This window comes from Ceratotherium simum, chromosome Y (genome assembly GCF_057802395.1).
Source record: "Ceratotherium simum simum isolate JZ-2026a chromosome Y, ASM5780239v1, whole genome shotgun sequence".
Classification (NCBI taxonomy): domain Eukaryota; kingdom Metazoa; phylum Chordata; class Mammalia; order Perissodactyla; family Rhinocerotidae; genus Ceratotherium; species Ceratotherium simum.
Window position 1 is genome coordinate 1,901,917 of NC_141941.1, and position 12,271 is coordinate 1,914,187.

General features: G+C 44.9%; 1 protein-coding gene across 4 annotated transcripts in view; it reads left to right on the forward strand.

Annotated features, from left to right (window-relative positions):
- Positions 1-12,271, forward strand: part of LOC147911604 (glycogenin-2-like) — a 42,866-nt gene that overhangs the window by 20,097 nt on the left and 10,498 nt on the right. For all 4 annotated transcript variants that reach the window (XM_087427851.1, XM_087427848.1, XM_087427852.1 and 1 more), the window contains exons 7-8: positions 496-718; positions 1,911-2,117. In XM_087427851.1, coding sequence (XP_087283977.1) covers positions 496-718; positions 1,911-2,117 — 430 coding nt within the window. The remainder of the gene's footprint in view (positions 1-495; positions 719-1,910; positions 2,118-12,271) is intronic.

Here is a 12,271-nt window from a genome sequence, read left to right on the forward strand (position 1 = left end):
CCGTGTCCGTCTTCCTCTACTTTATATGTGAGACGCCACCACAGGATGGCTTGATGAGCGGTGCGTAGGTCCACACCCGGGATCTGACCCCAGAACCCCGGGCCACCAAAGCAGGGCACACAAACTTAAGTGCTACGCCACTGGGCCAGCCCCCATGTGCCTATCTTTTAAAGGAGATGATGGTCTGGGCCACCATAGAGTGCATCTTTATAAGACTCTAGATTTATTCTTCCAGTTTTGAGGCATATCCCAATGGGTTAGGATTACCTTTCTTGGTGTATAGAAAATGAAATACTGCAAATGTTGATGGTTTAAAAAATTATCTTTAAAGTAACTGCAAGTCAAAGTCGGTGTAATTACATGATTGTCGATAATGTGTTGAGACAAATGTTCATACGCCTCTGTGTTTGACCAGTCTCATGTTTGATGAATGCTTTCTGTGCGTGTCTGATCCCTTCCGAGTGGAAAGGAGAATGCTTTGCGTTTCCTTCTCAGGTTCGGTTCTAGTGCGAAGGTGGTCCACTTTTTGGGGTCTTCAAAGCCTTGGAACTACAAGTACAATCCGCAGACTGGCTCGGTTTTGCAGGAGGGCTCCGGGGTGGTCCACCAGCACCAGGCATCATTTCTCAACCTCTGGTGGAGCATCTACCATCGCAGCATCCTGCCTCTTTATGAAAGCCTCCGGGACGAGGAAGAGCACGCATCTCCAGGACACACGGTAAGCAGGTGATTCTCTTGAAAGCCAGGAGTTGACAACGGGGATAAACTCTCCATGATCGGCGCCCAGTGTATTTTCTTCAAATACACTGGCTGTTTCCGTGTACCGTATTTCAGGCAGAAGGATGCTAAAGAAACAGGCAACATGGTTTTTTTTTGGCTCACAATAGTGAATGGTTAATGAGCAGAAATGCTGCTGTGATGTAGACGACTCATGAATAATAGATTATTTAAATGACCTGCGTTCATCAGGGTGAGAGCCCCTCGCAGATGAGTGGCTGGAGAGGATTGATTACAATGTCGTTCGAGGAGACATTTTCCACTTTAAATCATCGTTTGAAGTAGCAGCTGGAGAAAGTTTCTGAAGAGGATTTTAAACATTTTTGATTGACATCAATTTGGTTTTTTAAAGACTTTCTGATAACCCTGAATGCACCAGACAGTGACGTTTCCTCCGTCCGTGTCATGTGGATACATCTTCCTTGCAAAGCACCTTTTGCAATGAGGTCCCAGAAAGCTTTATTCTTTGGTCAGTTTTTTACGATCACATTTCCTGGTGCGACGGAATCAATTATCAGCAAATGCATTGCTTGGGAAATCGAAAGGAATTCATCTTTTAGTCTTTCCTCTGGCTTTTGCGTGGTGGAGCTTGGTTCTCCTCTGCAGGATGAACTGCCAGTTCCCCTGCTCATGTGACACAAGCGAATAGGTTATTTGTATGCATCTTGCTGAATTCGTTGCCGCTTGTTTTCTGCCACGCGGGTTGCTAAGCCTCAGATTGTATGTGAAGGATAATAAGACTTGAGGCAGGTGGTTCTGAGAAAGAAAACATTGAGAGCTGTCTAGGAAATGTGTGCCAGGTGGGGCAGCTTTCTCGAGGACCACCTATCTGCTGCCTGTTTAAACACAACTAATTTTGTGAGTTGTCACGTCAGGGATATGGGACCACTCACTCTCGTCTTTAGAGCATCCGGCTTTGTGCACGGCCTGCTCAGAACATTATAGTCTCCTGGGACCCATTTCACAAGTCTGTGTGGCATTCATTGGTCAAGCTTATGTTTATTGTATACAGAAGATAGTGCTAAGGAGCCCTGGCCACACAGAGGATGGGATGGGTCCTGGGGCCTCGAGGGTAGCTGGAGAGTTGGAAAGATGTAAGGAGGACTTACTAACAGTGTCCACTTTCTGTGCAGGCTAGCCTCAGTGGTGTTGGGGCGCCATATGCCAATTCAGCGTCCAGCGCTGAGGAGCCATGTGCAAATTCTGTGCCCAGTGCCGGGGAGACACGTGCAAATTCCATGGCAGGGTCCAGCCAGCCTTGGCCTGCTGAGGACCCTTCGGAGCTGAGCGTGAGAGTGGACGAGACCCCACCCTCACCTGAAGGAGGCCATTCAGAAGACGTAAGTACTTGTACCCTACACAGGTGTGACGGAGAATCAGACGCTGGCACCCCAATGAGCCTGCTTCCTTGTTCCTAGGGGGAGGGGGATGGAGGGGGGAAAGCTAGTCTTCTGTTTGCTCTGGCATTAGGGCCTTCTGCATTCATTTAGATCATTGTGCAATTATGCTTTGTGGTACACCAAATAATGCCTCCCCCCAAAGATGTCCACTTCTTAATCCCTTTGAACCTGTAAACGCTACCTTCTATGGAAACAGGATCTTTGCAGGTGTGATTCGGTTAAGGACCTCGACATGGGGAGATGGTTCTTGATGATCCACGTGGACCCAAGGTCATCACCAGGGTTCTTGTAAGAGGGAGGCAGAGGGAGATTTGATGAGAGAAAAAGATGTGATAAAAGAAGCACAGATAAGGCAGAGAGAGATGGGAAGATGCACTCCTGGCTTCAAGGATGGAGGAAGGGGCCATGAGCCAAGGAATGCAGGTGGCCTCCGGAACCTGGAGAAGACAAGGGGATGGGTCATCTCCTAGAGCCTCCAGAAGGAACGCAGCCCTGCTGACACCTTGATTTTAGTCCCCTGAGACCCGTGTTAAAATTCTGACCTCCAGAACTATAAAATAATCAGTCTGCATTGGTTTAAGCCACCCAGTTTGTCTCATTTGTTACAGCAACCACAGGAAACTCATACATCCATTGAGAAGAGGTGTCCAGTCTCATCCAGATATTGGAGGGAGCCCCAAAACTTTCAGGTTCAATAGGTGAAGCTTTCATCCCCCCTGGAGCCCTTGAACCCAGCTGCCAGGTCACATGGCTCTGCATCCTGAGAGGTTTCAGCAAAATCTCCCACTTGAATATGACTCCGAGAGATTAAGGTTGACCCACATGCTCATTGCTCTTGAGGCTGAATCTGCAGAATTCTGTCCTCAGAGAAGGAAAATAAGAGTGCCCCTTATTTGGAAAACAAATAGTATTAAATGAGGCTGTCATTTCTCCATCCCCGATTTCTGAGCAAATACATTGGATGAGTGTCTGATGTTTCAAGTTTTCTCATTTTAAATCCTCACATTCAAAGGCGTTTTTAGACCCTTGGTTTCTGACTGGAATTACTATGATCTCGTAATGGATGGATTTGGGGAGGGGGTTGAAGGGAGGTTGTATTTTTCTGTCTATTTCAATAGGTTTGGGAGAGGGGTTTCTTGTAGATTATAAGCAACCGATCTTTAAATTTTAGCAAATGTTTCTGTGGAAGGCACCCTATATGTCACTATAATGTGGAATAAATTACGTCCAGGCGACTTTGTACATTAATTATTGAGTCATAATTTGACATCCACCCAAACCAATTGAAGGATTCTCAGGTTTGGATGATGGAGACGGAGGAGGTAGAAAATTAGCTTTTCCTAGTTCTCCATTCCTCCTGATGTATGACGAGCTCCCCGTAGCCCGGATGTGGCCCCAGGAAGTGCCTTATTTGCATTACATAAAGGACATCTGTTTGTTCCAGTTGGAATATGAAGAATCTGTCAGTTAAGCTCTTCCCTTATGTGTAGACCTGCTCCCTGTTCTGCCACCGGGGGCCACACGTGTAATGGGATTTTTAAGAAAATCAGCATTCACGCAAAATGTTTAGCAGACAATCAGGCTCTGTTGAGTACCCCTTGGAAAACCCTTTCCAACTGTAGTGGTTCGTTTAACGTGTCAAGTTGGCTGGGCTGAGGGATGCCCAGAGAGCTGGTAAAATGTGATTTCTGGGTGTGACTGTGGGGGTGTTTGTGGAAGAGATTAGCATTTGAATCGGTAGACTGAGTAAAGCAGATGGCCTTCTCCAGTGTGGGTGGTCCTTATGCAATCAGTTGAGGGCCTGAATAGAACCAAAAGGCAGAGGAAGGGGAAATTTGCTCTTTGCTGCTGCTGGGACATCCATCTTCTGCCGTAGGACATGGGTACTCCTGGTGCTTGATTCTTTGGACTGAATTGAATTACACACCAACTTTCTGAGCCTTCAGCTTATATACATCAGATCATGGGACTTCTCAGCTGCATTGTGTGAGCCAGTCCCTCATAATAAATCTCGCTCTGTATATCTGTGTACATCCTTTTGGGTCTGTTTCTCTGGAGAACCCTGACTCCTACACACACCATCTTTCTAATTCCTAGATATCTGATTTTAATCCTATTCCGTCATTTCAGAGTGTGTACGAATACTTTTCAAACTGAGGCCCAAGCTTTGTCTGAATCAGAATCATTCAAAAGGATTTTTCTTTTGTGGATGATCTTACCACCTATTCTCAATCACATGGGCACCACCTCTTTACCAAGGACCACCATGCTCTTTCAGAAGCAGGTGTGTATTCCGAATCCTTTGGCCACTCGTGGGACCGGCATGGATTGTCACAGGTCCTGAAAATCAGAGACTCTAGTGCCAACAGAGATTTTGTGGAGACACCAAGAGAGAAAACCATCAGGAGACTCTAATCCCATGGCCCAGATTGTGGTCCACACCCATCTCAGAATAACCAGAACCGTGTTCACAGTGGAGAGAGCACTTCAGTCTCATGAACACAGTATTCTTCCCATTCAATTCCTATGAATTTCAATCTACTTGATTGTTGTGGGTTTTCTTGGTGTTTATACCTTTGTTTGGGGTTTGTAACGTTGACGAAGCTGTGACTTAAAGGACAGATGTCTGCCTTTCTGTTTGTGCATGCGTTACATAACATTTCAATCCAAGCCAAGCCAAAGGGAGGTCTTCCTGTAGGAGGGATCGGGGCATCTGCGTGAAGCTGATGGAAAAAATCGAGATCTCAGGATGGTCTTTCCTTGATGCCCAGTGAGATGGACGATCACAATGAAATACCACAAGTTCATCAGCAGCAGCCCAGAGAGGAGGACCAGTTGGCTCCATCCGTGACAGAGATGGTGGTGCCATTTGGACAAGTTTGGTGTGGCTCTGAACCCTCCCCCATCCTCAAGGGGCAATATGGGGAAGGAAAGAAGATGGGAAAAGTCCTGAGAATTGGAGTAAAGTGGGTTCCCAGGGCCCAAGACAAGTCCTGGGACAAGATGACAAATACCATCAAAAATGAAAGCCCTCCTGTGTCCCTACAGGCTCTGGGGTGTGTAGATGCGTCCTGGGAACCGCCATCTTTCTATGGCAAGTTGGAGTTTGACCCCAAGGCCGAGGGTAGGGTAGGAGGGACATGACTTCTCAGCTGGGTTGAAGGTGCCCGGTTCAGGTTATTTAACTAGTTCTCAGAAGCAATTGCAGAACCCAGATCTCTCATCTCAGTGGCTCTATCCAGCCTGGCTCCGTTTCATCTCATCCAGGGCTTCAAAAAAGTGATGGAAGGGCTGGCCCCGTGGGTCCTCAGAATGATCCACCTCGAGATATAACTTTGATGAATACTAAACTGCCGTGGGGAAGAGGGAACAAGAGAGTCATTCTACGGAAGGCTTGTGGGAGACAGCAGGCTGGAATTGGACTTGTCTACTGAGGTGTTTAATTACCACAGGAGGGGTGGTGTCTCGAGGATCCGAGGGAAAGAAGGTGGGATCAGGCATCCGAGACCCAGCTGAGCTCACGCTTCTGTGTCCGGGCAGGTGTCTCAGACATGAAGGAGCTCAGGCGGCCAGCGTGCTGTGAGAACCTCTTAAACATTTCCCGGAGAGGAAGAGACGGATCCATAGAGGGCTCAGGAATGGTCAGCTGTGGAGGAAGGGCCACAGGTGAAAGTAAAGCCATTTAAATAAATAAATATAGACTCAACCCTAAACAGCTGGGGGAGTCGTGTTTTCAGCCCACAGAGCAGATATTAAAAAGCGGGATGACATAAAAAGAATATAAACAAGAAAAAGTGTTTTGGAGTATCTGCTTCACTCATCATCCCATCCTTCATCCCCACTCCCCTCTCTGTCCCATCGTTCCATCCTTCCATCTGTGACTAAGGGGTTGGAGGTGATTGACTTCTAAAGAAGTCTCTATGGCTTGAATATTCTCTGACGAGCTAGTGTCTCTAAAAAGGATGAAGTCATTACACTTTTAAAAGGGAGGGATGGTTCACAGGATCTGGAGTATATTTTATGATTTCACACTCCCAGGACGTCTTTGGAATTAATCATGCAGCATCACTGCCACCTGCCGGCCACACATTGAATTATCGACTCTGGGTTTTTCTATTTTGGGGAGCTGGAAATCAGTCTAACAAAAAAGGTTATTTTTATAAATCCCTATATATAACTGTAGAAGAGCTGGGTCTGGATCCTGGGATCCTTATTCCAAATGGCAGTCTTTGTATATAGAATGATGACAACAGTGTTGGTAACTAGGTCTCCATCTTCAAAAGTAAAGCTGAGGGGCCAGCCCCATGCCTTAGCGGTTAAGTGCGCTCGCTCCGCTACTGGCGGCCCGGTTCGGATCCTGGGCGCACACCGAAGCACTGCTTGTCCGGCCATGCTGAGGCCGCGCCCCACATACAGCAACTAAGAAAGATGTGCAACTATGACATACAACTATCTACTGAGGCTTTGGGGAGAAAAAGGGAAAAGAAGGAGGAGGATTGGCAATAGATATTAGCTCAGGGCCAGTCTTCCTCAGCAAAAAAAAAGAGGAGGATTGGCATGGATGTTAGCTCAGGGCTGATCTTCCTCACAAAAAAAAAAAAAAAAGTAAAGCTGAAAATATATTTGCATCTTCTCAGCCAAGTGTTTGGGTAGGGAAGTGTTGTAGTTAATGAAAAGGATATCTAATTCGCTTCCCATATAAATTTATGTATTAGAGAAATATGTTTGCCATTGAGCACCTTCTCAGCCAAAGGTTTGGGTAGGGAAATGTTGTAGATAATGAAAAGAATATCTAATTGACTTCCCATATACATTAACGTATTAGAGAATTATATTTGCTATTTAGCATCTCAGCCAAGGGTTTGGGTAGGGACGTGTTGTAGTTAATGAAAAGATTAGGGATGCTCTTCATTTGTATAAAGTTATTGGTGGTTTTTACTGTGGTTCAGAGTACAACTTTTTTTTATTATTTATTATTTATTTTATTATTTTTTAAGAAAACCTTTTGTGGAAGGATAGCATACATATAAAAAAGGACACTCTTACGTACTTCACAGAGTGAAAAAACCCAGTAGCCACAATCCAGACCCAGAAAATCACCGTACAGGACCCTTTGCATCCTGCCAATCACCAGAAAATGCTACCCTGACTTTGACTAGTCTAGCCTAGTTGTGAGCAATTTTGAGCTCCTTCTAAACGGAATCATACAGTTGGTATTTATGAGTCCGACCTCTTTCGCGTGATGTAGCTGTGAGATCCATCCGTCTTGCCGAGAGACTCCGTAGGTCATTCATTCTCATGGGCTGCCTATTATCGAATTGTATGAAGACACAATTTATTGATTAATGCTTCTGTTAATGGATGCTGGATAATTTTGGCTAGCACAGATAACACCGCCTGGAACAACCTTATGCATACATCTTGTTGCCTTTCTGTGTGCATATCTGGAGGGATTTGCTAGATCAAAGGGTATGCATGTGTGTATCTCTTCGTTTTAGTAGCTTCTGCCAAGGATTTTGCAAAGGGGTTGCACTCCCAGCCAGGTATGGGAGTTCTGGTTGCTTTGCGTCTTCATCGGCAGTCCACAGTGCCAATGAGCATGTGGGGCGTCTCCTTTGGGTCTTAATTTGCACAATGAGATGACTAAGGAAGTGCATATGAAGTTCATATGTGCATATGAAGCTTCTGCAAAGCCTCTTTTGGAAGCGCCCGTTCAAATGTTTTGAATATTTTTCTCCAGTGTTTCCTTTTTTTTTTTTTAAGGTTAGAGTCTTCATGATGTGTACACATTCCAGATGTAGGTTCTTTTTCAGTAGTATGGCAAATATTTTCTTCCACTGTGTTGCTCACCTTGTCAACCCCTCAATGGCATCCTGGGATGAATAGAGACCAGTTTATCAATATTTCCTTTATGAGTCGTATGTTTTGTTTGCTGCTTAGAGAGTCTGTCTCTAAACCCAGGTTGTGAAGGCAATCACCTTGGAGGTCTTACGGAATTTTTATTGTTTCCACTTTTTACGCTTACATCAGTAATCCGCCTGGGAGGGATGTTACACAATGAGTGAGTTTGGGGTCAACATCCATGGCCGTTCCACGTGGATCTATAGTTAACTCAGCACCGTTTATCGACAAAACTGTTATTTCCCCACTACCTCGTTGTGTTTCCTTTGCCGTCAATCAAGCGCCCACATGTGGGCAGACCTATTTTCAGATTCTCTGTTCCTTTGTTTTATTTTCCCCTTTTTGCACCAGTAACATCTTGTCACGATACCATGGCTTTAAAATGTCTCATGACCCGTCATGCAAGGACTGCACTGTTTTTTTTTCTCCCTGCCTCTTTCAGTCCCTTTAAATTACCACATGATATATGGGTGATGGGTAATAACCAGACTACTGGGGATGAACACGATGCAGCTATACAGAATCTGAAATATAATAGTGTGCACCTGAAATTACACAGTCTTGTAAGACAATAGGACCTCGATAAATGAATTAAATAAAAAAAATAAGAATTTGACTGTCACTCAAAGAAAAATTTCCATATGAATATTAGAATCAGGTTGGCGGGGTCTTGAAAAAAACCTTCTGGAATTTTGACTGGGATTGCGTTGAATCTATAGCTTAGTTTTAGGAGGATGAATATCTTCAAAGTATCGAGGCTTCTATTCTATGAACTTGAGTCTTAAATGTTTGTTGCTTTGGTAGCAATCTGATGTATTTCTTATATACATATATTTATTATATATATATGTAATATATATAATGTATATATATAATATGTGTATGATATATGGTATATGTATTTGTAATGTATATATAATATATAATATGCAATATATGTGTATATATAATGTATATTTGTAATATATATAATATTTATATAATATGTAATATATGTGTATATACAATGGTTTTTTTTTTTTTAAAGATTTTATTTATTTATTTTTCCCCCAAAGCCCCAGCAGATAGTTGTATGTCATAGTTGCACATCCTTCTAGTTGCTGTATGTGGGACGCGGCCTCAGCATGGCCAGAGAAGCGGTGTGTCGGTGCGCGCCCGGGATCCGAACCCGGGCCGCCAACAGCGGAGCGTGCGCACTTAACCGCTAAGCCATGGGGCTGGCCCTACAATGTTTTTTATATACATATATATATATCTGGTCTAGCGTCTTTAGTTGTTTTTTTGCGGGAGACTTACTGTGAAACAGGTAGCTTCACCAATTGCTGAAAGTGGAAAAATCCCTCTTTGGTTCTTGGACATATTGGTAGATGCATATTTTTAGCTTCCTCCGGCAGTAACAACTTTCACAAGACTGCAGCGGGTGAGGCACAGGAGAGCTCCCTTTTATCTGTTCTAAATTTACCTTGCCGGGTCTCGTGTTTGCGCATTCTGCGTCTATTGTGTCTCCCTTCCCTGCACAGCCTGGCTTTGTGCTGTGCGCTCTCTGGTTCCCCTTTCCAGACAGAGTCCTGTTTTATAAGCCTCTTTCCGTCCTTCAGTCTCTCTCTCCTTTGAGCCAAGAATCCTCTGAATTGTTTCCAGTTTCCGTCTCTCTTTAGAGGTGACCTGAACTTCTGGCAGCTGGTCAGGGGGATGAATCAGCGAAATCGTTATTATCCAAAAGCCAAAAATAAACGCGTCTCGCACAAGTCACATTTCATGGACGTGCGTGCGTAAGCCTGCCAACAATGATCTGAAAGGCTGGCTTTGCACCGTTGTTGTTAAAATCTCGTCTCAGAGTTCTCCATGCTTTCCGCACACGGCCATGTGAAGAAGGAAGTACCTATTTGTTGCCAGTAACAATAAGCGGAATATTTATTATTAACTTTTCAGTTTATATTTCAATTGTAACGTTCATTGTTTTTAAACGAGCCTGCAGGTCTCGTTAAGAAATGTCAACACGAGTTGACTGAACTTCTCGTCCTGCGTAAGTTCAATTTGTGGGATTCCAGCACATCTATAGAAGACAAACTAGGAAGCTGTAGGATTATTGCATCATTTCTTATCGAATACGTAACCCTGAGGTAGATCCCTTCCGGGGGAGGATACTGTTTCATGATGCCCACGTGGAATTTATTGATGTGTTCTTTGTCGAGAGAAATTGAGATGACAAAATTGGCATTTTCCTTAAGTGGATTCGACTAATCTTTTTGAGATTACTCAGATCTGTTGGCACATACCATTTGCCAGGCTAATTGCTTCGCTCGTCCATCCCAACAAATCTCTGCGCTGCATAAATCCAAGAAGCTTATGAGGGTCATTTAGCAACCAGCGATGGGCGCCCGATAAAAAGGAGCTGCTATTAGCCTGGTTTTTAATGTTTTGGATAACTTTATCATTTTGCCTTACACCATAATTATTAGAACTTAATTTTATTTTTGGATTTTACATCCGTAATCAAGATCTGGAAGAAGGAGCCTGTATTTTAATGTGCACTACTAAGTTTAGGAGATAGAAAAACCGAAAGTAAAAAAAGCAAATTTGTGATTACTGTGTTACCTTTTACATTTTAAATATTTTTTAATGAATTTCACCAATAATGACTTGTTTTTGGGAGGTGTCCAGTTTTTACAACGAACTTATTTCAGCTCCTTCATATTCTGCTTGGCTTCTGCCTCAGGACATTTGTACGTGCAGCCCTGATTTTCTCAGCTTCTTCTTTTTCTTGCCCCGTCTCTACTCGTTCTCCATTATTTCCTCCTGCTCATCCTTCAGATGTTCCCCCTTCAGGAGTACTGCCTCTTCCTGACAAGGTCGATGTGACCTTGATAAAGCTACTCTCCATTCTCCACAATTTTCCTTCATAGAGTTTCTCCCGGCTTGTCATTCTAGAGGGTTTATTTGTCGAATATCCAGCTTTCTCCTATAACAGGAAGCTGCGTGCTGGGTGGGGCTCATACCGTGGAGCCCACTTTTTGGTCTTCATACCTACCTCTCAATGACTATGTGTTGAATCTGCATAAATCCGTGCCTCCGTTAACACAGGAACCAACTGGACTTTCTCCAAAACAGGAGTGCTGGGGTTTAGGAGCTGCCGGGTTCCACCTCAGGTCAACTCACTCAAAATCGCTGGGGCTGTGGCCCAGGAATCTGCATTCTTAGGGTTGAGACTCACTTGGGTCTGCCTGCACAGACGTTGTGTTGACGCCCAACCCAGCCCGCCCATGTATTTCTGCAACGTGTGTGCAGTGAGGGTGGGCACAGATGTCCATGTTCTCTAGTCTCTGTGGCTGACACTCATTAGGTTCATTGCAGGAGTTTCTGGACCTTTTCTAGCCCCCCGCCTGTGGGCACAGGCTTCGTCCTTGACCCCGAGTTCATCAGGGTAGGCTAGCTGCTGTACCAAGAGTCCCCAGATATGCAGAAGTCTATTTCTTGTTGGTGTGGCAGTCGGCTGGGGTGGAGAAGGCACCCTTTGCCCCCTGCGGTCATCGAGGGTCCGGGGTCCTCCCGCTATTCTGCTTCATCTTCTTCTGGGGCAGCTCTTCTCCACTGTGCTGCCCGAGAGAGAATTAGAGTCTCACGTTGAAGCCAGCCACGCACACGTAACGCATTAAGTTGTCTCCTACGCATCTGGGATGGTCTTAGCTATGGGCCATCCTTGGGCGCGTTGACAAAATAGCCACTCGAATCGTTTTTGGCGGAGTTTCATTTTCTGGTGGGACCCTAGTTGAAATAGGTTGGAAGGACCTTGCTTTTCTCCTGACTTGTGGGGACAGAGGGTTGGAAAAGGGTACCTTGGTTCTCACTGGGGGTGACATATCACATCTTCTCGATACTGTGGGTGAGAATGAGTCACACAGCCCCACTGAGATGCAAGGAGACCAGCACGGGAGTTAGGTGGATGTGAGCTCGAGTTGGAGAAGCAGACACGGGCGTTGGTGAGCAGTCCCTCTCTACCCCACGCCTATTCCTTCTGAAGTTGCATCTGCCTCGTGGAGGCAGAAAAAACCAGATGGGATGTTTTCAATGAAGCCGCGTTCCTTTGCACGAAGGTTTGTTTTTGCTAATTCATTTATGCTCTCTCTTTATGACAGACAATGGGTTGGCTTGAAATTGAGATTCCACTAGAGTGATGGGTGACCCATTGTCAC